At 43.1% G+C, this 23786-nt stretch overlaps 1 protein-coding gene across 2 annotated transcripts in view; it reads left to right on the top strand.

Annotated features, from left to right (window-relative positions):
* The window catches only part of CPAMD8 (C3 and PZP like alpha-2-macroglobulin domain containing 8), a 424223-nt gene that overhangs the window by 191454 nt on the left and 208983 nt on the right, over positions 1–23786 (top strand). For both annotated transcript variants that reach the window (XM_073592930.1, XM_073592923.1), the window contains exon 17: positions 17269–17430. In XM_073592930.1, coding sequence (XP_073449031.1) covers positions 17269–17430 — 162 coding nt within the window. The remainder of the gene's footprint in view (positions 1–17268; positions 17431–23786) is intronic.

The raw sequence follows: 23786 nt of genomic DNA, 5'->3' as shown, positions 1-23786 counted from the left end.
AGACGTATACTCACAAACAAATTATTGATAAAAGCAGAAGGCGATCCACAGGTTTTCACACAGACCGTCAATCATCAAGCACTGGAATCCCAGACAGGTGAGCTTGCTGGGGAGTTTACTGAGGGGCCTATTGGGGTTCCCATACAGGAAGCTAAAGGAAAACACATACCAGTAAACAAACCGGACACAAGAGCCAAAAAAGGGGGTTAATAGCACTAATAATACTACAAGTACCAGTATAATTATTAACATGCAGACGGGGCAAACAGCTGATGGACTTTCGGGTCAGGTTAACCAGCATACACATCAGCTTACACACCAGCAAAAACCTCAGTATGCACCAACACCCTCTAAAGAAATATCTGGTATAATTGGCACAACTGGTACAACTGGATCTGCCATCCCCTTTTTGCCATCTCTGTCGGCCGATTCGGATACAAATTGCTTTTTTTCCACACTATCTACTAAGGCAGATATGGACCGAATGACCGCTACTCTACAGCAAGTACTTAGAGAAGAGTTCAAGGAGGTCAAAGAGTCATTGCATAGCTTGACATTCAGGGTAGACACCATTGAACAAAACCAGACTGCAGCAGAACAAAAAATAGCGACTGTGGAGGCTAAGTTAACGGCACAGTCGCAGTATCTACACAATGTGCGACTTCAACAGGACAATTTAGAAAATAGGAGCAGGAGGAATAACTTAAAAATTCGGGGTATCTCTGAGACCACGTCCGCTAAAGAGCTGCGCCCCACTGTTACGGTCATATTAAATAAAATCCTCGGGAGGGATTCGACAGCGGATATTGAACTAGACAGACTTCATCAGATACAAGGCAATGCTCCTTTGTCAGATGGTAGACCAAGGGACACCCTATGTAGAGTACATTTCTATATTATTAAAGAAGAAATTATCCAGAAGGCATGGTCATTGGGTACTATTGATTTTAATGGAGCAACTATACAGATTCTGCCGGACCTTTCAAAATATACTTTACAGATGCGCTGTAGCATGAAGCCCCTATTAGACAAATTACGTGAAGAAGGTGCTACATATAGATAGGGTTTCCCCTTTTCCCTGCATATACAAAAAGGCCAACAATTTTTTGTACTACGTGCACACACCCAATTGCCAGATATGTTCGCTAGGCTGTCTATGACACCTATTCTGCTTCATGACTGGACTGACACTGAAACTGGCTTGATATAGCATGATTGAACTTAATTTATCAGATATTCTATTCTCTACAAATAGGAATGACTTCTAAATAATGCTTTGACAAAGTACTGATTTGCTAATCCTTTATTTATCTGTTTATATGAGCATTATTGATGTCTAAGGCCCCTTTCACACTGGGGCGGTGGGGGCGTCGGCGGTACAACAGCGCTATTTTTAGCGCTGCTGTACCGTCGTTCTTGCAGCGGTATTCGGCCGCTAGCGGGGCAGTTTTAACCCCCGCTGGCGGCCGAAAAAGGGTTAAAATCCCTCGTACAGCGCGGCTATAGCCGCGGTATTGCCGCGGTATAGCCGCGGTATAGCCGCGCTTTCCTATTGATTTCAATGGGCAGGAGCGGTGAAGGAGCGGTGAATACACCGCTCCTTCACCGCTCCAAAAAAAGCGGTTTGCAGGACTTTTTTCATCGCCCTGCCTGCGCACCGCTTCAGTGTGAAAGCCCTCAGGCTTTCACACTGAACAAACAGCGGAGGCTGTTTAGGGGCGGTTTGCAGGTGGTATTTTTAGCGCAATACCGCCTGCAAACCGCCCCAGTGTGAAAGGGGTCTAAGGCTCGATTCACATCTATGCATGTTGCTTTTGAGCGTTTCTGCAGTGTTTTTTGTAGTGCTTGTCGCATTTTTGAGCAGCGTTTTTGCGGCGTTTTTGCAGCGTTTTTGCGTTTTTTTTTTACAGTTTTCTTTTATACTTTATACCATGTAAAAGGAAGAAAAGGAAAGGCGCGGGGCGCGGCGGGGGCACCGCGGGAGCACTATGGAGGCGCTGTGAAGACACTGTACTTGCATTTTTGATGCTTGTCTATTGAATTACATGCAAAATGTAGCATTTTGCATGAAAAAAAGTCCCAGACCCTTCCCAAAAACGCAGAGGTACAAAGAAGCTATGTTCCATAGGAACCCATGTTAAAAAATTTCCCATGCATTTCTGCAAAATGCATCAAAAAACGCATTAGAGTGAACAGAGCCTTAGATGTGTTAGACCGGAATAGAACTAGGTGTTAGAACCTCCCCCCCCCACATCCCCTTCCTCTGTCCCCCCCCCCTTTTTTTTGCCCGCCCCCATGTAGGTGGGAGGGGGGAGGTGGAGGCAGCGGGGGCCACTTGATACTATTTACGTGCTGTACTATGAAGAGCAGGCACTGTGGAAAGTTACTTTACAGAAATAAGAATACTGGGGGTGGGAGATGTCTGGGGGGAGGGGAGGGGGGGATGGGGTAGGCATGGGTAATAACAGATAAAGTAAATGGAGTATAAGTCATAAATATGCAGGAGCTGTGTGGGTTTTTTTTTTTTTCCCTCCTAAGGCGGGCATGGAATACGTGATTTGATATGAAACCTAAGCTTTGGATATTAGGATAAAGAATCACACGTGCTATATATGTTAATGTGATCCAAATGATCCCCACTATTGGTGTCGCTCTCTAGCTCCTCTACATAGGAATTTTTTAGTTAGTTTGTTGTGTATTCAATTTTGTGTTTTTGGTGTGTTGGGGTGTGTGGGTTTTTTTTTTCTCTCGCTCTCTCTTCTTTCCCGTATTGGGCTTCGCTATGACCAGTGTGCGCTGCCTCTCCCTGAATGTCAATGGATTGAATATACCGGGGAAGCGCACAGTGGTCCTACGTGAACTCTGGCTCATGCGCGCTCAGGTGGTATTCATACAAGAGACACATTTCCAATCCGGGAAGACACCAAAATTTAAAGATGGGCGGCACAGTGGTGTAGTGGGTAGCACTCTCACCTAGCAGTAAGAAGGGTCGCTGGTTTGAATCCCAACCACGACACTACCTGCCTGGAGTTTGCATGTTCTCCCTGTGCCTGCGTGGGTTTCCTCCGGGTACTCCGGTTTCCTCCCACACTCCAAAGACATGCTGGTAGGTTAATTGGATCCTGTCTAAATTGTCCCTAGTATGTATGAATGTGAGTTAGGGACCTTAGATTGTAAGCTCCTTGAGGGTAGGGACTGATGTGAATGTACAATGTATATGTAAAGCACTGCGTAAATTGACGGCGCTATATAAGTAACGTAAATAAATAAATAAATAAATAAATATCCATATGTTTTCCACAGTACAGCTCCAGACTCTAAGACGAGGGGGGCGAGTATCTTGCTTTCTGGGATGGTTCCATGGTCCTACACCGACCAGATGAGTGATCCGGAAGGACGCTACCTTTTTCTTAAAGGCGACTTAGTTGGCCGTCGAGTTACTTTGGCGTCCATCTATTTACCGAACCAGGCACAGTTGAGTTGTCTTAATGGAATTCTTAATAATCTACAGGTTTTTATGGAGGGTGGACTGATACTGGGTGGAGATTTGAATGTAGCCCTTGATCCTTTACTGTACATTTCTAAATCTGCTACACATCTCTCTTATCAATATCTTAGACGAATAAAAAAAAGCTATACAATCTATGCGACTTTTAGATGTTTGGAGAGTCCAGCATCCAGATGAACGTGACTACACTTTCTATTCGGCGCCACACAATAGTTACTCTAGAATCGATTATGTGTTAATATCTCAATCTTTACTACCAGCGGTGGTCAACTCGACCATCGGGACATTAACGGTATCAGATCATGCTCCGGTTTCTTTAGATCTTCAGCTGTCTAAGCCGGCTAACAGACCATGGACATGGAAACTCAATGAATCGCTACTACAAGAAGGCCAACTTCGGAACAAGCTTTCTAGCGAACTGACTAGAATCTTTAATGAAAACGACTCAGAAGAAATCTCCCCACTCATTCTATGGGAAACACATAAATGCGTTATGCGAGGTATATTGATTAAAAAGGCGACTGAAATAAGTAAAAAAAAACAAAGAGTGTTTCAGGATCAATTAAAGTTGGTAGCAGAGTTAGAGACTAAACATAAAAAATCACTTTCACAAACCGTAGCAGTAGATCTCAGGATACAGCGGGAAAAACTATCTTCTTTGATGAAACAGGAGGCCAGTATACAGACAGCAAGAGCTAGAAATGTACACTGCGAACAAGGGAACAAATCAGGCAAACTCCTGGCACATTCACTTAGGGAAAACTCACGTAGAATCTATGTCCCACATATAGACTCTGACGGAGGGAACCGTTTCTTCGAATCTAATAAAATTGCAGAGGTTTTTCGAAAATACTACCAGTCATTATATAACTTACAGACAAATACCCCGTCAGACCTAATGGCACAAAAGCAACAATTAATTCGAGAGTACCTTGCCTCCTCAGGTTTACCATCAATCTCCGACAACGACTCGGAGGCACTAAATGCGCCGATATCAATTGACGAATATATGAATGCAATCAGTACGTTAAAGCCACATAAAGCTCCCGGCCCAGATGGGTATACAGTAGTCTATTACAGGGTATTTGCTCCCATTTTAGGTCCAAGATTTACTAAAGCATTTAATTCCCTCCTAGAAGATCGACCCTTACCGACTGACACTCTTAGGGCACATATTGCAGTCATTCCTAAGGAGGGCAAGGACCTCACCCAATGTAAGAACTATAGACCAATCTCATTATTAAATGTCGATTTGAAAATTTTCACAAGGATATTAGCTACAAGATTACAACCTCTCCTTCAGACTATCATCCACCCTGATCAGGTAGGCTTTATGCCTACCAAAGAGGCTAAAGATAATACCACTAGGGCTTTAGATATTATTCATCTGGCTCATTCTCGTAAAATACCACTACGTCTACTATCGTCTGACGCTCAAAAAGCCTTTGACAGGGTGGATTGGACATTTCTGAAGGAGACGTTGACCCATATTGGAGTTGGGAAAGCATTTGGTAAATGGATAGAGGCTATATACTCTGTTCCATCTGCGGCGGTAAGAATTAATAAGGTAACCTCCTCATACTTTAACATGAGCAACGGTACTAGACAGGGATGCCCTTTGTCCCCAATGATATTCATATTAACCCTCGAACCATTTCTGCGACATGTTCGAGAAAATATTGATATACAGGGTTGCTCAAGCGACAAAACTGAGCACAAAACTGCGGCATATGCAGACGACATATTGTTTTTCATCACCTCACCAGAAACCACGTTACCAAACCTTGTAAATGAGTTTGATCGCTATAGCTTAATCTCTAATTTTAAAATGAATACTCAAAAATCAGAGATATTAAACATTACGTTGCCAACAGCACGAGCACAGGCTCTTCAATCGTCGTTTTCCTTCCCCTGGGTAGCTTCATCTCTGACATATCTAGGAGTCAAATTGACTTCCTCAATAGACAAAGTCTTCCAAGCAAATTTTCCACCGTTAATACAGGAATTTTCATCTGATTTGGAAAGATGGAATAAAGGTCCCTATACATGGATGGGTAGGAATGCCATTCTTAAAATTAATATTCTTCCAAGGTTACTATACCTCCTTCAGACTCTGCCAATAGCTATTCCAGAGTCCTTTCTGAAATCAATACATAGTATTTTTATTAAATTTATTTGGGCAAAAAAGCATCCGCGTCTATCTTTCAATTTACTGGCTATGCCAAAGTCTAGAGGAGGTATGGCTTTTCCCGACCCGATAAGATACTACAAAGCAGTACACCTTGCTAGGGTACTTGCTTGGTGCAGATACGAGGGACACAAAACCTGGATAGCGATTGAACAATCATGTACGGAGATTCCTCTTCGATGTCTGCCATGGCTACAACTTAAAACTCTTGGAACTTTAAGACATTACCCCTTGATAGGGGCAACTTTAAAAGTAATCCAACAGAGCCACTTTTTCTTAAGATTTGACAGGGAAATCACTCGGCTCCATCCTGTGTTGGGAAATCCACTATTTTCCTCTGGCTACACAGACAGCCGTTTTAAGCAAATTATGCGCCATGGCAGATTTCGATTAGGGGATTTTCTTGAAGCATCAAGGTTGAAGACAAGGTCGGAAATGCAATCGCTGTTCTGTCCGCCGCTGGATCCATGGCGGATGCAACAGCTTACACATTTCCTAACCTCGCTTAATAGGGGGGAAAGATCAGACCGCTTAAATACACCATTAGAAAATGTATGCCTTTTGGAAGAGCCTTCTGCACATGGAGTATCAGAGGTATATAAAATATTAACAGATCCCCCTGAAGACTTTGTCCCAAGATTTCTTTCGAAATGGGAAAGAGATCTGGATATTACACTCTCCAAAGAGCAAAGGAGCTATATTTTACACTTTGCTCATTACTCCTCAACTGCTACAAAATTCTTACAAGGTGGTATAAAGTTCCATCATTACTACAAAAAATGTATCCAGAGCGGACAAATGAATGCTGGCGATGTGGAGAATCAGAGGGTAATATGCTCCACATCTTTTGGTCATGTCGAAAGTTAGTAGATTTCTAGTCTAAAGTACGAGATACTGTAAGACAATTAACAGGGTATGACCCGGGGTCCAACCCAGCAAGATATCTTCTTCATCTTTCGGATCTCTCAAAGTGTACATATTGGAATTCTCTTGTGGCCCATCTTTTGATTGCGGCAAAGGCCTGTATCCCGGCCGTTTGGAAGCAAGAATCACCCCCCTCGATCTCACTATGGTTAAAAAAAGTAGCAGATATATACGCCATGGAAAAAGGCATTGCGATTACACAGGGTAAGGTGGAGAAATTTAATAAAAATGGAATTCATGGTCTCTTCTAGTCTGCACCAGGGAGTACGGATAAGCGCTCGGAGAGCAGGATGGGTCATTATGGGGGGGGGGGGGGAGCGAGAGAACCTAAATAATGCCATAGGGAAATTTTTGTATTTGGGGTTTTTGTTTTTTTTTTTTTCTTTCTTTTTCTGTCTTGTTTGATAATAAGTCATATGTGTCTACTAAAAACTGAATCGCAATGTGCTAAGTTATACTCTGCAAATTGGAAGCAGCAATAACAATATTTATTTTATATGTATATATATATATGAAAATGTATTTTTTTTTCTTTTTCTGTGTTTGAAAAAATAAAATATAGAATTTAAAAAAAAAAAAAAAAAAATTATTGATAAAAGCATATCAAAGTCCATAGTAGACACAAAGCGACTGGGTCACAGCAAGTCGGAGGACCTTCCAGATGTATGATGTGTTTTGAGGCGAGATTCCCTCTTCCTCAGAGCTAAATCGTGATTTGATCTCCCCTCGAAACACGTCAGCCATCTGAAAGATCCTCCAACTTTCTGGAAACAGTCTTGGTGACCTGGTCGCTTTGTACATGGGCAAAATTATATCTTTCTCTCTGGTGTCCATACCTCTCTTAAAACAAGAAAGGCTTGCTTTGGAAACCGCAGCTTGGCATTACATGCTATTATTAAGCTTATGCTCTACCAAAACACCTAGATCCTTCTCCACCATTGATTCGTCCAGTTGTACTCCCCCTATGAGGCATGCATATTCTTAGCCCCCCAAGTGCATAACTTTACATTTATCAACATTACACCTCATTTGCCACCTAGTTGCCCAATTAAATAGTGTATTGAGGTTGGCTTGTAAGTTGGAGACATCATGTAAAGACATTATATATATTAAAAAGTAAGGGTCCCAACATTGAACCTTGGGGTACACCACTGATAACCTTAGACAATTCAGAGTAATGCCCTGTACACACGGTCGGACATTGATCAGACATTCCGACAACAAAATCCATGGATTTTTTCCGACAGATGTTGGCTCAAACTTGTCTTGCATACACACGGTCACACAAAGTTATCGGAAAATCCGATCGTTCTGAACGCGGTGACGTAAAACATGTACGTCGGGACTATAAACGGGGCAGTAGCCAATAGCTTTCGTCTCTTAATTTATTCTGAGCATGCGTGACACTTTGTGCGTCGGATTTGTGTACACACGATCGAAATTTCCGACAACGGATTTTGTTGTCGGAAAATTTTATAGCACGCTCTCAAACTTTGTGTGTCGGAAAATCAGATGGAAAATGTGTGATGGAGCACATCACACAATTTCCGACAACAAGGTCCTATCACATATTTTCCGTCGTCCAACTGTGTGTACGGGGCATTAGAATAATTAACCACTACTCTCTGAATTTGGTCTTTTAGCCATTTTTCTATCCATTTACAAATTGATCTTTCCAAGCCTGTAGACTTTACCTTACACATTAATGAATCATACATGTAATGAGATGATGAAATATGAATCTGAAAAATTCCTCTCATGAAATACCAACATTAAAGAAATCAAAAAAAGTGCAATAATCAAATAAATCATAAAGGATCAGTGACAAACAATGCAAATAAGGCTGTGAATCAATATATGCATATCAGAGTTCATAAGTGATCTTGACTGAATAAAATCAGAAACCTCTAGTGAAAGTGAGGAGAGTCCCAAAGAAAAGCCCCTCAATACTCAACGGAGAGGACTTGATTGTGAAAATTGCATTGAAACGCCGCTCACAGTGATCCTTCACCACATAGATTTTGCGCTTACCAAAAAGCAAGCAGTAAAGGCTTGTATGCAGACCCAAAACAGGGATATCCAGCTGGTGGTATGACTTGTCTGTATGCAGCGTAACTGCGGGAGTGCAATAAGAGATCCACCCACTCGAGCTCAGAGGCATATAAACAAAGGAGAAATGGCCATAGTGTAAATCTGATAAGATATTTCTTAAAAAAAGGTAGAAAACCTACATAAAATAGGATAAAAAGAGCAATTCGCCAGACGGCATAGCGAGCGCCCGTTCACAATAGGATCGCGGGACGAGCGCCATCAGATTACATACAGCAAGAATCTCCTGTTTACTTGGCGGCATCTGTAAGTTCTGTCTCTTGGGCCGCCTTTGGACCACCGTTCTGTCTATCATAGGAGATTCTCACTGTATGTAATCTGACAGCGCTCATCCTGCCCCCCTCCCTGTCCCCTCTGGGCTGCAGATGGGCATCGATCAAGCTGCACTGATGGCAATGGTGAGGCTGCTGCATTGATGTGGACTGATGAGGCTGCGTTGATGGCACTTGTGAGGCTGCAGATGGGCATTGATCAGGCTTCATTGATGGCAATGGTGAGGCTGCAGATGGGCACTGACCCTTATTTTGCTTCAAAGTTCCTTATTTAAAATTTAAGTTTTTTTCCTGAAACTTCCCTCTTAAAATTAATGTGCGTGTTATACGCCTGTGCGTGTTATACACCGATAAATACGATATATTCACATTCAATCTATGATATAGCGCAGTTTTTTTCTATATATTGGGTACTTTTTGGTGTGTATTCCACAGTTAAACTGCTGCTCTTCGGGGGGGGTTTGTATAGTGGCAGCGCAGTATTTTTCCTATTTACCTTACACATTAGCCGTGTGTGCGGAACTGTGTCAAACGCTTTTGCAAAATCCAAGTTTACCATGTCCACAGCCACCCCTCTGTCCAAGGTTTTACTTACTGCTTCATAAAAAGAAATTGGATTAGTCTGACAACTTCTGTCTTTCACAAATCCATGCTGTCTGTTGCTTAAAATATTTTTTTCCAGCAAGAACTCATTTATGTCGTATTTAAGTAAACTCTCCAGTATCTTCCCAACTATAGAAGTTAAACTAACAGGTCTATAGTTTCTTGGTAAAGACTTATCCCTTTTTTGATATAGGCACCACACTGGCCTTACATCAATCCAGTGGTACTATGCCAGTCATTGAAGAGTCCCTAAAAATTTTAAACAATGGCTTTGAAATGACGGAGCTCAATTCTTTTAGGATACGTGGGTGCATGCCATCTGGTCCAGGTGCTTTATCCACCTTTATTCTGTCTAAATATTTCTGGACCATATGACTTTTGAGCCATTGTGGATCATTTGGGGCCATGAGCGCCCCAATGCTCCTTTGTATACATAGAGCTGAAGTCTGAAGCTTGGTTCTGACCCGCCTACTACTCCCTCATCACATTGGTAGATACCTGGGGACATAAGCACCCCAATGATAGGACTTTCTCCTGCTTTTCCACAATGCATAATACTATATCTCATATAGATTTTAGCCTTATATCCAGATCCCTACTGTCTTATTTAACTGCTTGACATCCGCGCTATAGCCGAATGACGGCTACAGCGCGGACCTGAATTCCCGGGAGGCCGTCATATGACGGCCTCCCCTGTGCACGTGCCCTGCGCGCGCCCTACAGGGCGCGCGTGGAGCGCGCTGTGATCAACGAGTCACTGAGACTCGGGTGATCACCGATCCAAGTAAGGGGCCGGTCCCGGCCCCTTACCATGTGATCAGCTGTCAGCCAATGACAGCTGATCACATGATCAAAACAAAAGCTCTGTGATCGTTTTTTTTTCCTCCTCGCGCTGACAGTGCGAGGAGAAAAAAAAGCCGATCACCGGCTCAGCAGCAAGGGACATCGGTCCCGAAGAGGAGGAGGCAATAATGCCTCATACGTGCCTCAATTGTGCCACAAGTACCCCCTGCCAGTGCCACCTGTTATTGCCACATCACAGTGCCCACCAGTGCCACGTATCAATGCCCATAAATGCCACCTATCAATGCCTGCAAGTACCACCTATCAATGCCCACCATTGCCACCTAACAATGCCCACCAGTGGTGCCAATCAGTGCCACCTAGCAGTGTACTAGATCAGTGCCCATTATTGCCACCAATCAGTGCCCATCACTGCCACCCATCAGTGCCCATCACTGCTACCTATCAGTGCCCATTGGTGCCGCCTCATCAGCGTACATCAATGAAGGAGAAAAATTACCCTTTTAAAAAATGTTATAACAAAATATAAAAAAAAATATTTTTTTTTTTTTAAATTCGCTCTTTTTAAATTTTTTTAACAAAAAATAAAAACCGCAGAGGTGAACAAATACCACCAAAAGAAAGCTCTATTTGTGGGGAAAAAAATGATAAAAATTTCATTTGGGTACAGTGTTGCATGACCGCGCAATTGTCATTCAAAGTGCGTCAGTGCTGAAAGCTGAAAATTGGTCTGGATAGGAGGGGGGTTTAAGTGCCCTGTAAGCAAGTGGTTAAGTTACGTGGGTTTTAGTCCCCGGGTACTCTGTGATCACGCGCCATATTGGTTCAGTCCACAGGAAGGATGTACTGGAAATGGAGCAAGTACATAGAAGGGCAACAAAGCTAATAAAGGGTCTGGAGGATATTTGTTATGAGGAAAGGTTGCGAGCACTGAACTTATTCTCTTTGGAGAAGAGACGCTTGAGAGGGGACATGATTTCAATATACAAATACCATACTGGTGACCCCACAATAGGGATAAAACTTTTTCGCAGAAGGGAGATTAACAAGACTCGTGGCCACTCATTAAAATTAGAAGAAAAGAGGTTTAACCTTAAACTACGTTAGAGGGTTCTTCACTGTAAGAGCGGCAAGGATGTGGAATTCCCTTCCACAGGCGGTGATCTCAGCGGGGGGGGCATTGATAGTTTCAAGAAACTATTAGTTAAGCACCTGAACAACCGCAACATACAGGGATATACAATGTAATACTGATATATAATCACACACGTAGGTTGGACTTGATGGACTTCTGCCTTTTTTCAACCTCACCTACTATGTAACTATTTACAATGCAATTGTGTTCCTCTCCTCCCTCGCATATGTGGAGACTCAACCCCTTTTGGTTGACCATTATTCCAGACCTGGCAGGAGTACGAGATGAGTGGGAATTCTTCTTCAGTGTGAAGCGGGGCTCGGCTCCATTTGGGATCATTCGGGACTCCTTCAAATTTCATGCCGTACAGTCCTTTCAAAACGTATCTCTAGATACAAAAGCTCTTCCAAACGGCTGTTCCATCAAGCAGAGCAGAACATGGTGGAAGTAGAGCGAGTCTTCCAGAACAACCCCTCGACTGACAATATATTTATTAAATTAGCCTTCTCTTTGTCCCCAGTCACCCACTCTAGATTATTTTGTAAAGGGCCTACATTCTCAGACCTAACCTTTTTACTATTAATATATTTGAATATTTTTTGGGGGGTTTGTCCTACTATTTTTTGCAATCTGATGTTTATTTTGAATTTTTACAGCCTTGATTTCCTTTTTACATATTCTGTTATACTCTTTGTAACATTTAAACGATGATAGTGTTCCTTCATGTTTATATTTTTAAAAGCTCTTTTCTTATTATTTATAGCTTTTTTAACTTTGACTGTGAGCCACGTAGGTTTTATTTTTGGCCTTTTAAAATTATTGCCCTTGGTAATATACTTTTCAGTGAGCTCACATACAGAGCATCCACAGAGCAGTTTTTTTTTCCTTCATGCTATGCTAAATGGGGTTGAAATGTTATTATTGGCATACTATGTTCAGCCTCCATTTCAATTTAATGTCCTGACAGAGGGCCTGGCCTTCATGGCACAATATCCCACTGTCCCTGTTACGTGGCTGGGAGTACTGTGAAAAACCCTGGTCTTGATAAGATTGGTTCTGACCGGCCCATTACTCCCTCATCTCACATCACGAGATTCGGTAAACTCCTGTCCGAGTTCACACTGGTAGATACCTAGAGACATAAACACCCCAATGATAGGACTTTCTCCTGCTTTTCCACAATGCATAATACTATGTCTCGTATAGATTTTATCCTTGTATCCAGATCCCTACTGCCTAATTTAAACAACGTGGGTTTTAGTCCCCGGGTACTCTCTGATCAAGCACCATATTGGATTACACTGCAATTGCGTTCCCCTCCTCCCTCACATATGTGGAGACTCAACCCCTCTTGGTTGATCGTTATTCCAGACCTGGCAGGAGTACGAAATGAGTGGGAATTCTTCAGTGTGAATCGGGACTCGGCTCCATTTGAGATAGTTTGGGACTCCTTCAAATTTCATGCCCGTACAGTCCTTTCAAAACGTATCTCTAGATACAAAATCTCTTCCAAATGGCTGCTCCATCATGCAGAGGAGCACATGGTGGAAATGGAGCGAGTCTTCCAGAACAATCCCTTCACTGACAATGCAGCCCGGGTTAAAATGCAGGCCCGACTGGTTAACAACATCCACTTTGAAAAGGCTGAACAGCATATATTCTATAGTAAACAGAGAATGTACGAGCATGGGGAGTGGGCTGGTCAACTACTTTCTTACCTGGCCCATTTGGACCATAAACCTGTGACAGTAGTTTCCCTACACACTGCATTTGGCCAACCAATTAGTGACCCTGACTTAGTAGCTGGAGAATTTTGCACATTTTTTGCATCTTTATATTCTCCCACCACCAACCACTCTCCAGAAGACTTGACTGAGCTTCTCAGTACCATCACCTTCCCCTCTTTAACCCCTGCACAGGTAACACTGCTGGAGCCCCCTATTTCTACTGACAATATTGAAGAAGCTATAGCACACCTCGCTCCCTCCAAAGCACCGGGGTCCGGTGGGCTTCCTCTTGAGTTTTATACATGCTTTTGTGAATCTATTGTCCCCAAACTGTGGGAACTATTTACTTACATTTTTAAGTACGCTTCCCTCCCTAGGTCCACGGTGGAAGCCTTAATTGTACTTATACCCAAACCTGGTAAGGACCCCATGTTCCCAGAATCATGCCAACCAACTTCTCTCCTTCAGCTGGACATCAAAATATTGGCCAAGATCCTGGCTTTGCAGTTAAATACGGTAATCCTCAGCTTAATCCATCTTAATCAAATTGGGTTTATGCCAGCAAAAAATACAGCGTTCAATCTACGGAGATTATTTATGAACTTACAGGCCAAGCATGACCAGGTGGGCTCCAGAGTCCTTGTGTCCTTGGATGTGGCCAAAACATTTGACTTTGTCGAATGGGACTACTTGTGGGAATGCCTTTATCAATTCAGTTTTGGCCCATTTATTAATATTATTATTATTATTCCCTTTAGAATGTACCCAACAATTAGGGGTCTACTTGTCCTTTACGTGGATGATATGCTTTTGTACTTGGAAGATGCAGGTCCCTCCCTACAGAGTGTATTGAGCGTAATAGAGCAATTTGGGCAGTACTCTGGCCTGAAAATCAATTGGGATCAATTGGGATAAGTGCCAGATCATTCCCATAGATTTTGGGGCTCCTACAGTCATACAAGCTAAACTCCCCCTTGCTTGGGTCAGCTCTATAAAATATCCTTAGGTTTTGATTACTCGACCCCCTGAGGATTATGTCAAATTAAATTTAGAACCTTTGTATGCAGTATTGAAATACAAAACTCAGGCATGGGTCAGGCCTCCTTTGGGGATAATGGGTCGCATCAACTTAAATGAAATGGTAGTGTTGCCCAAGATCCTATACATTCTTTGGCATGCTAAAATATATCTACCATTACGTATCTTTAAATTTCTGGAAGCTATTCTTAACACCTTTGTATGGGGTAACTCCTGTCACAAACTATCCTGGAATACGTTAAAAAACCCCACACATTTAGGGGGTACTGCACTTCTGGATTTTATTTTCTACTATTTGTCAGCACAGCTATCACACTTTTTCCACCTCGATAAGGGGGACAGGGATTGGTATCTTGCCCTGGTATGCTCCCCTTTCTCCCAGGTAATTACACACAGGCTTTTCATCTCCTATTTAGATATATACGAGACCCTTCAACCATTGGGAGTTGGAAGGGTTTGTTATACTACCACTGTAAGGTTTGGGGGCTGGCACGGAAACCGCTTAGCACTTCACCCGTGCATGCTCACACGCCCCTGTGGGACAACCCCTGCCTCACTGAACTGTTGTCTGTACCCGATTGTGAACTGTGGATATCTAAAGGTATTGTATATATTTCTCATGTTTATTGTAGGAGTGGTGTGAAGTCATTTTAGCAACTCAAAAATAAATTTTGGCTACCCAAATTCAATGCATTTCCGCTACCTTCAGCTTCACCATGCTCTGCAGGCTCAATTTGGCAGCCCTTCCCCATACCATGAACAGTTGTATCTTCTGGAACTAATATTGGGCTCGGAGTCTAAAAAGCTTACCTCTACATTCTACAATTGTCTTCTGCCATCTGCCACGACCTCTACATATCAGTTGAAAGACCGTTGGATGGCAGACATGGGGGAGATGGAGGATGCAGATTGGGATGAAGTGTTGGATTCTTGTAATCTGTTGTGTGTTCATCGATCTGATGAACACAGAACAGCAGTTCAGCGGTTCGATGCTGCATCTGTCCCCCGCCGCCTCTGCACTGAGAACTGAGCGGTCGAACATCGCTGATGGCTCGGTTCTCACAGATCCCCGAGCGGAGAGCTGCTGACTGTCTATCAGCAGCTCTCCTCTCTGCTCCTCCACGCTCCCTGTGGAGGGGCGGGAGCGGCCGTCTAAGTCTCTCAGCGGCTCGCTGAGAGAGGCATCAATCCAGGAACCTGGCGGATCCAGATGTTATTGTTGTGAGGACACGGTGCCTGGACTAATTCCAGTGACGTCAAAGAGCAGACTTCAGACCGCTCTCTGCTGAAAACAGGTCACAGGAGTGCAAAACGAATTGCACTCCTGTGACCCATAGGAGAAGCCCAGCCAAACGAGCTCAAGGTGGACTTCTCCTTTAAGTGTTTTTATATTTCCAGTAGGAGCTTGTTGCTTACAGCTAACATTAAATGAAATCATGTTATGGTCACTGCTACCCAGATGTTCTTTTATATGACCATTAGTAATAAGCTCTGCATGGTTTGAGATTACCAGGGCCAGCAGACCATCTTTCCTAGTTGGGGCCTCAATGAACTGGACCATAAAATTGTCTTGTAATATGTTTATAAACTTTTGCCCTTTAACTGCTCCTGCAGTGCCATTACTCCAGTCAATTTTTGGGGTAGTTAAAATCCCCCATTATTATCACTGTCCCAGCCCTTGCAGCAGTGTTTCCATTGGGTTTTTTCTCCTGACCCTCAGAGGGCAGCAAAACCTGTACTTTCATTTGAACCACCAAGAACCTGTGATACATCTGTCACCATTACACCACCCTTGAGGGCAGGAGAATATTAATGTACTGTATATTCTCATATGTTAACCAGGGCAGACATTCCCTATCTACTTTAGAAGTGCCTACTTGTAACGCATTGCAGGTTACCCTACAACTGTATTGTTAATGGGTAACATTTTGGATGGGAGATCAAAATTACTGCGGAATGCCTCATTCACTAAATATAGCCACATTTGGGGCAATCCACTATTTCCTGAAATTACTAGGCTTTAAGGCTTCCAGAGGTGGGAGGAGGCAGGTATACATAACTTAGCACAGTTGTATGACAAAGTCACTTTGAAATCCTATGCAAGACTACAAAAGGACTTTGCCCTCAATCCTAAATGGTTTTATCAATGCTTTCAGATCAGGCATGCTTTCCAAGCTCAACCCACTTTGGCCACGGTCTTTTTTTATCCTATGTTCATTATTGACACAGTTGTATGAGCCTCATCCACTAAAGACTTGATATCTGATACTTAAGGTACCTTACATTGCTGTATCGCCTTCTTTTAAAATTCCCAATGTTATTGGAGTTTAGCATCTCTTGAGCGTTATTTATTGCACGCAGATTAATTGCACATAATTGGATTTTGCGCCGAATGCCCACTCTGTCCAAAAGGATAACGGATCTTAACTGCTCTATTACCATCGAAAAACACACCCACTATCTTAGAAATGCCACGTGAAAATTTGACGCCATATGGTCCCAGTGGAGAGAGATCACACCCTACTCTTTCTTGAATCTCTAGGAGCTTTTTTGGTTGTTTAAGATTCCTGTATCTGCATGTACTTTATTATATCTAGGCACTACACAAGTTCTTTGTACCTAAAGATTTATGTGGACACTATCAGCTTCTGGCCTCTGAGGTGACCACTCTTTTCTGTATCTCTACCTATTGTCTGTTCCGTGTGGCAGGTTGTTTCTCTGTTGTTTACAAAAGTGTAAAAACAACCTTCTCTAAAAAAGAGTGTATGGCCAGCTTAGCTCCTCAATGGTTATCTGTCAAATTTGTTTTTCATGGTTTTTACCCCATATACAGCCAAATTATTGTCCTATTCTGTCAAAATTATGGTTATAGGTTTGTGGACAACTAATGGCTATAGTACAAGAGGGTATGAGATTGTTAATTTAAAAGTACTAAACATTCTTTCACTTTTTTTTTGCAGATATTCCAGGAACTTGCCACTTTTGATGTTTCAGATGCTTTTGGGACTGGAAAGGATGAAGGACATTTCTGGTGGCCAGGATTGGGTTCTCAGAGGAAAAGACGTTCATCAGTTTTTTCATGGCATTGGGATATTACCAAGGATGCTAGGTTTGCTTTCACAGTAAGTGAGGCCAATAGAAGTGAAAAATGGCTTTGTGGAGACCTTTATAGTTTGCACAAAAAAAGTGAAGAGAGCATTGTAAAACTATAAAAGCAGATAGAAGTAAGGAATTCAAATGACAGCTCAAACTGATATAGTGTCTGTAGTTTTCTTCTTTTATTCATTATTTACATTTTACCATTATAAAAAATGGTTTTGCAAAAGGTATGCTGTGCTGTATATTGCCACATTATTAAGTACATACTTCTTAGAATGTAACATGTACAATATGCAATGTAGACAGTTTGTTGTGGCAAGTATAGTACATCACAAAAAAAAAGCCAAGGGAAAGGGGGGGAGGAATAGGCTTTGCCCTACTGGTGTGCACTCTTTTTTTAATTCAGCTCTCTATTTCTCTTAATTCAGCTTTCTATCCAACCCTGCCTTAATACATACCATCCAATGAAGGGTAGTGAGGGAGCAGTAGAAAGTATAGGTTTTCAAGCAGAGGTGCTGTGATGTGAGCCTGTGGGGACAAGCCTGATGTTTGTGAGGACAGTAGTATAGATACATAAAAGAAGAGAGGAAAGTAGATAGTGAGTGAGTTGAAAAAGGAGAGTGGGGTCAGGAGGTTTTGTTGCTATTACATCACTTTTCTCTTTCAACTACGTGTAAAAAAACAAAACCTCATGTGCTTGATCAGAAGTGGCGTCAGCTTGCTGCATGTCCACCAAAGCATTAGTTTCATGTAGTCTTGAGAGTAAATTAAGTATTTCCTGCAGTACCACACCTCATTGAGTTGAAGGTGTCAAGCCTGTTCTGTTTGTTCTTACACCTCACAGATGAATTTAAGCTGATTTATCCGCTTCATTATGTAACGGATATGTGTGGAGCGCAGGTCTAGGTATTACAGCTTGACCTGTGTTATTTAGATGTAAATGGAGAGAATTTTCAGAGGGGAGGAGAAAAAAACAAGGGAAAGGTGTAAAGCTAACTCCTAAGATATTAGTCAGTATATTATGGATATCTCTCCAGAATGGCGGGGTGACTGAGCAAAACTGGAAGAGACAGTGGGGGTTATTTACTAAAGGCAAATCCACTTTGCACTACAAGTGAAAGTGCACTTGGAAGTGCAGTCGCTGTAGATCCGAGGGGGACATGCAAGGAAGATAAAAAACAGTTTTAGCTTGCACATGATTGGATAATAAAATCAGCAGAGCTTCCCCTCATTTCAGATCTACCCCTCAGATTTACAGCAACTGCACTTCCAAGTGCACTTTCAGTGCAATTTAAAGTGCACTTTGCACTTGTAGTTTGCACTTGCAATGCAAAGTATATTTGCCTTTCATAAATAACCCCCAGAGTGTTGTTAAAAGAAGAGAGGATGCTACACCGTGGTAAACATGGCCCTGTCTCAACTTTGTTGAGGCATGTTGCTGCCATCAATTTCAAAATTACCAAATTTTTTTTCTTAAAATGGTACATATTCTCAGTTTAAACATTTTATATGTTTTCTATTTCCTATTGTGATTAAAATATGGCTTTATGTGATTTGAAAATTATTGCAATCAGTTTTTGTGTAGATTTTACACCGTGCTACCAATGTTTTTTCCTCCAAGACTTATATATATATATATATATATATATAATTAGGGCTGTGGAAATTAAAGATTAATTCCTCGATTAATCTTTAATTTTTTTTATCGATCAACATTTGATCGGTAGGCTGCCTGCCCTGGGGTCGCTTTGGGCCAAGCTGTGGCTGCAGCGCAGCGCTCCGCTCCCTCCTCCTCCTCCACTATATGTCATACACAGTCTGCGGGCATCTCCCGCTGTGTGTCTCCGAGCTGAGTGTGAAAACTTTGGCCTGCACTGTGAGAAAAGTCCCACCCTCCTCCTAGATCATTTTGTGTGGTAGACGCAGTGTTCTGTATATCACACGAGCTGATCTAGGAGGAGGGCGGGGCTTTTCTCACAGCGCGGCCAAAGTTTTCACCCTCAGAGACAACAGCGGGAGATGCCCGCTGTGCCTGTGTAATCCAGGCACAGGCACTGACTACGGTGAGGCTGCAATTATGTGCACGGTGAGACTGCATTATGGGCACGGTAGGCTGCCATTATAGGCACGGCGAGGCTGCGATTATAGGCACGGTGAGACAGCATTATGGGCACGGTGAGGCTGCGATTATAGGCACGGTGAGGCTGCGATTATGGGCACGGTGAAGCTGTGATTATGGGCACGGTGAAGCTGTGATTATGGGCACGGTGAAGCTGCGATTATGGGCACGGTGAGGCTGCCATTATGGGCACGGTGAAGCTGCGATTATGGGCACGGTGGGACTGCATTGTGGGAATGGTGAGGCTGCGATTATGGGCATGGTGAGACTGCATTATGGGCTAGGTAAGGCTGCGATTATGGGCACGGTGAGGCTGCGATTATGGGCACGGTAAGGCTGAGATTATGGGCACAGTGAGGCTGAGTTTATGACGTGTGACGTCCTAGCCATGCCCCGCCATGTCTGGCTTCGGCCGTTGCCATAACAACGGTGCTAAATCTGCTAAAAGTAGTTGGATCTGTATGTGCGTTATAATTAATCGAAATTAGTCGATTAATCGATTAAAAAAAAATTGATCAATTGAACACGAATATTTTAATATACATATATATAATGACACTTTGCTACAATGTAAAGTAGTATAACTGTAAATTTGCTGTCCCCTCAAAATAACTCAACACACAGCCATTATTGTCTAAACCGCTGGTAACAAAAGTGAGTATACCCCTAAGTGAAAATGTCCAAATTGGGCCCAAAGTGTCAATATTGTGTGTGGCCACCATTATTTTCCAGCACTGCCTTAACCCTCTTGGGCATGGCGTTCACCAGAGCTTCACTGGTTGTCACTGGAGTCCTCTTCCACTTCTCCATGACGATATCACGGAGCTGGTGGATGTTAGAGACCTTGCGCTCCTCCATCTTCCGTTTGAGGATGCCCCACAGATGCTCAATAGGGTTTAGGTCTGGAGAGATGCTTGGCCAGTCCATCACCTTTACCCTCAGCTTCTTTAGCAAGGCAGTGGTCATCTTGGAGGTGTGTTTGGGGTCATTATGTTGGAATACTGCCCTTTGGCCCAGTCTTTGAAGGGAGGGGACCATTCTCTGCTTCAGTATGTCACAGTACATGTTGGCATTCATGCTTCCCTCAATGAACTGTAGCTCCCAGTGCCAGCAGCACTCATGTAGCCCCAGACCATGACTCTCCCACCACCATGCTTGACTGTAGGCAAGACACACTTGTCTTTGTACTCCTTACCAGGTTGCCACCACACACACTTGACACAATCTGAACCAAATAAGTTTATCTTGGTCTCATCAGACCACAGAACATGGTTCCAGTAATCCATGTCCTTAGTTGCTTGTCTCCGCAAACTGTTTGCAGCTTTCTTGTGCATCATCTTTAGAAGAGGCTTCCTTCTGGGACGACAATCATGCAGATCAATTTGATGCAGTTTGTGGCATATGTCTGAGAACTGACAGGCTAACCCCCTCCCCCACCCCTTCAACCTCTGCAGCAATGCTGGCAGCACTCATTTGTCTATTTCCCAAAGACAACCTCTGGATATGACACTGAGCGCATGCACTCAACTTCTTTGGTCGACCATGGCGAGGCCTATTCTGAGTGGAGCCTGTCCTGTTAAACCGCTGTATGGTCTTGGCCACCATGCTGCAGGTTAGTTTCAGAGTCTTGGCAATCTTCTTATAGCCTAGGCCATCTTTATGTAGAGCAACAATTCTTTCTTTCAGATCTTTAGAGAGTTATTTGCCATAAGGTGCCATGAACTTCCAGTGACCAATATGAGAGAGTGAGAGCGATAACACATCCATGATGCAAATCTCCGTTCCACCACATCCCAAAGGGGCTCGATTGGATTGAGATCTGGTGACTGAAGAAACAGTTTGAGATGATTTGAGCTTTGTGACTTGGTGCATTATCCTGCTGGAAGTAGCCATCAGAAGATGGGTACACTGTAGTCATACAGTAATGGACATGGTCAGCAACAATAATCAGTGGCATTGAAACAAAGCTCAATTGGTACTAAGGGGCTAAAAAGTGTGCCAAAAAAATATCCCCGACACCATTACACCACCACCACCAGCCTGAACTGTTGATACAAGGCAGGATGGATTCATGCTTTTATGTTGTTTACGCCGAATTCTGAACCTACCATCTATTTGTTGTAGCTAAAATAGAGACTCATCAGATCAGGCAATATTTTTCCAATCTTCTATTGTCCAATTTTGGTGAGCCTGTGCGAATTGTAGCCTCAGTTTCCTGTTCTTAGCTGACAGAAGTGGCACCTGGTGTGGTCTGCTGCTGCTGTAGCCCATCTGCTTCAAGGTTCAATGTTTTGTGCATTCAGAGATGATATGCTGCATTCCTTGGTTATAACGAGTGGCTATTTGAGTTACTGTTGCCTTTCTATCATCTCAAACCAGTCTGCCCATTCTCCTCTGACCTCTGACATCAACAAGGCATTTTCGTCCACTCAACTGCTGCACACTGGATATTTTCTCTTTTTTGGACCATTCTCTGTAAATCCTAGAGATGATTGTGTGTGAAAATTCCAGTAGATTAGCAGTTTTTAAAATACTCAGACCAGCCCCTCTGGCACCAACACCCATCCCCCGTTCAAGGTCACTTAAATTCCCTTTCTTCTGATGCTCAGTTTGAACTTCAGCAAGTCGTCTTCACCACAACTAGATGCCTTAATGCATTGAGTTGCTGCCATGTGATTGTCTGATTAGCAATTTGTGTTACCAAGCAATAGAACGGGTGTACCTACCGGTAATAAAGTGACCGGTGAGTGTGTGTATATACAGTATCTCACAAAAGTGAGTACACCCCTCACATTTTTGTAAATATTTTATTATGTCTTTTCATGTAACAAAACTGAAGAAATGACACTTTGCTAAAATGTAAAGTAGTGAGTGTATAGCTTTTATAACAGTGTAAATTTGCTGTCCCCCCAAAATAATTCAACACACAGCCATTAATGTCTAAACCGCTGGCAATAAAAGTGAGTACACCCCTAAGTGAAAATGTCCAAATTGGGCCCAATTACCCATTTTCCCTCCCCGGTGTCATGTGACTCGTTGGTGTTACAAGATCTCAGGTGTGAATGGGGAGCAGGTGTGTTAAATCTGGTGTTATCGCTCTCACTTTCTCATACTGGTCACTGGAAGTTCAACATGGCACCTCATGGCAAAGAACTCTCTGAGGATCTGAAAAAAAGAATTGTTGCTCTACATAAAGATGGCCTAGGCTATAAGGAGATTGCCAAGACCCTGAAACTGAGCTGCACTGCGGTGGCCAAGACCATACAGCAGTTTAACAGGACAGGTTCCACTCAGAACAGGCCTCGCCATGGTCAACCAAAGAAGTTGAGTGCACGTGCTCAGCGTCATATCCAGAGGTTGTCTTTGGGAAATAGACATATGAGGGCTGCCAGCATTGCTGCAGAGGTTGAAGGGGTGGGGGGGGGTCAGCCTGTCAGTGCTCAGACCATACGCCGCAAACTGCATCAAATTGGTCTGCATGGCTGTCATCCCAGAAGGAAGCCTCTTCTAAAGATGATACACGAGAAAGCCCGCAAACAGTTTGCTGAAGACAAGCAGACTAAGGACGTGGATTACTGGAACCATGTCCTGTGGTCTGATGAGACCAAGATAAACTTATTTGGTTCAGATGGTGTCAAGCGTGTGTGGCGGCAAACAGGTGAGGAGTACAAAGACAAGTGTGTCTTGCCTACAGTCAAGCATGGTGGTGGGAGTGTCATGGTCTGGGGCTGCATGAGTGCTGCCGGCACTGGGGATCTACAGATCATTAAGGGAACCATGAATGCCAATATGTACTGTGACATACTGAAGCAGAACATGATCCCCTCCCTTCAGAGACTGGGCTGCAGGGCAGTATTCCAACATGATAACGACCCCAAACACACCTCCAAGACAACCACTGCCTTGCTAAAGAAGCTGAGGGTAAATGTGATGGACTGGCCAAGCATTAATCCAGACCTAAACCCTATTGAGCATCTGTGGGCATCCTAAAAAGGAAGGTGGAGGAGTGCAAGGTAGTGGATGTCATCATGCAGGAGTGGAAGAGGACTCCAGTGGCAACCTGTGAAGCTCTGGTGAACTCCATGCCCAAGATGGTTAAGGCAGTGCTGGAAAATAATGGTCGCCACACAAAATATTGACACTTTGGGCCCAATTTGGACATTTTCACTTAGGGGTGTACTCACTTTTGTTGCCAGCGGTTTAGACATTAATGGCTGTGTGTTGTGTTATTTTGAGGGGACAGCAAATTTACACTGTTAT

The sequence above is a fragment of the Aquarana catesbeiana genome, linkage group LG01 (genome assembly GCF_042186555.1).
Source record: "Aquarana catesbeiana isolate 2022-GZ linkage group LG01, ASM4218655v1, whole genome shotgun sequence".
NCBI classification, from domain to species: Eukaryota; Metazoa; Chordata; class Amphibia; order Anura; family Ranidae; genus Aquarana; species Aquarana catesbeiana.
Note: the sequence above shows the minus strand (reverse complement) of the source record. Positions and strands in the feature narration are given on the sequence as shown.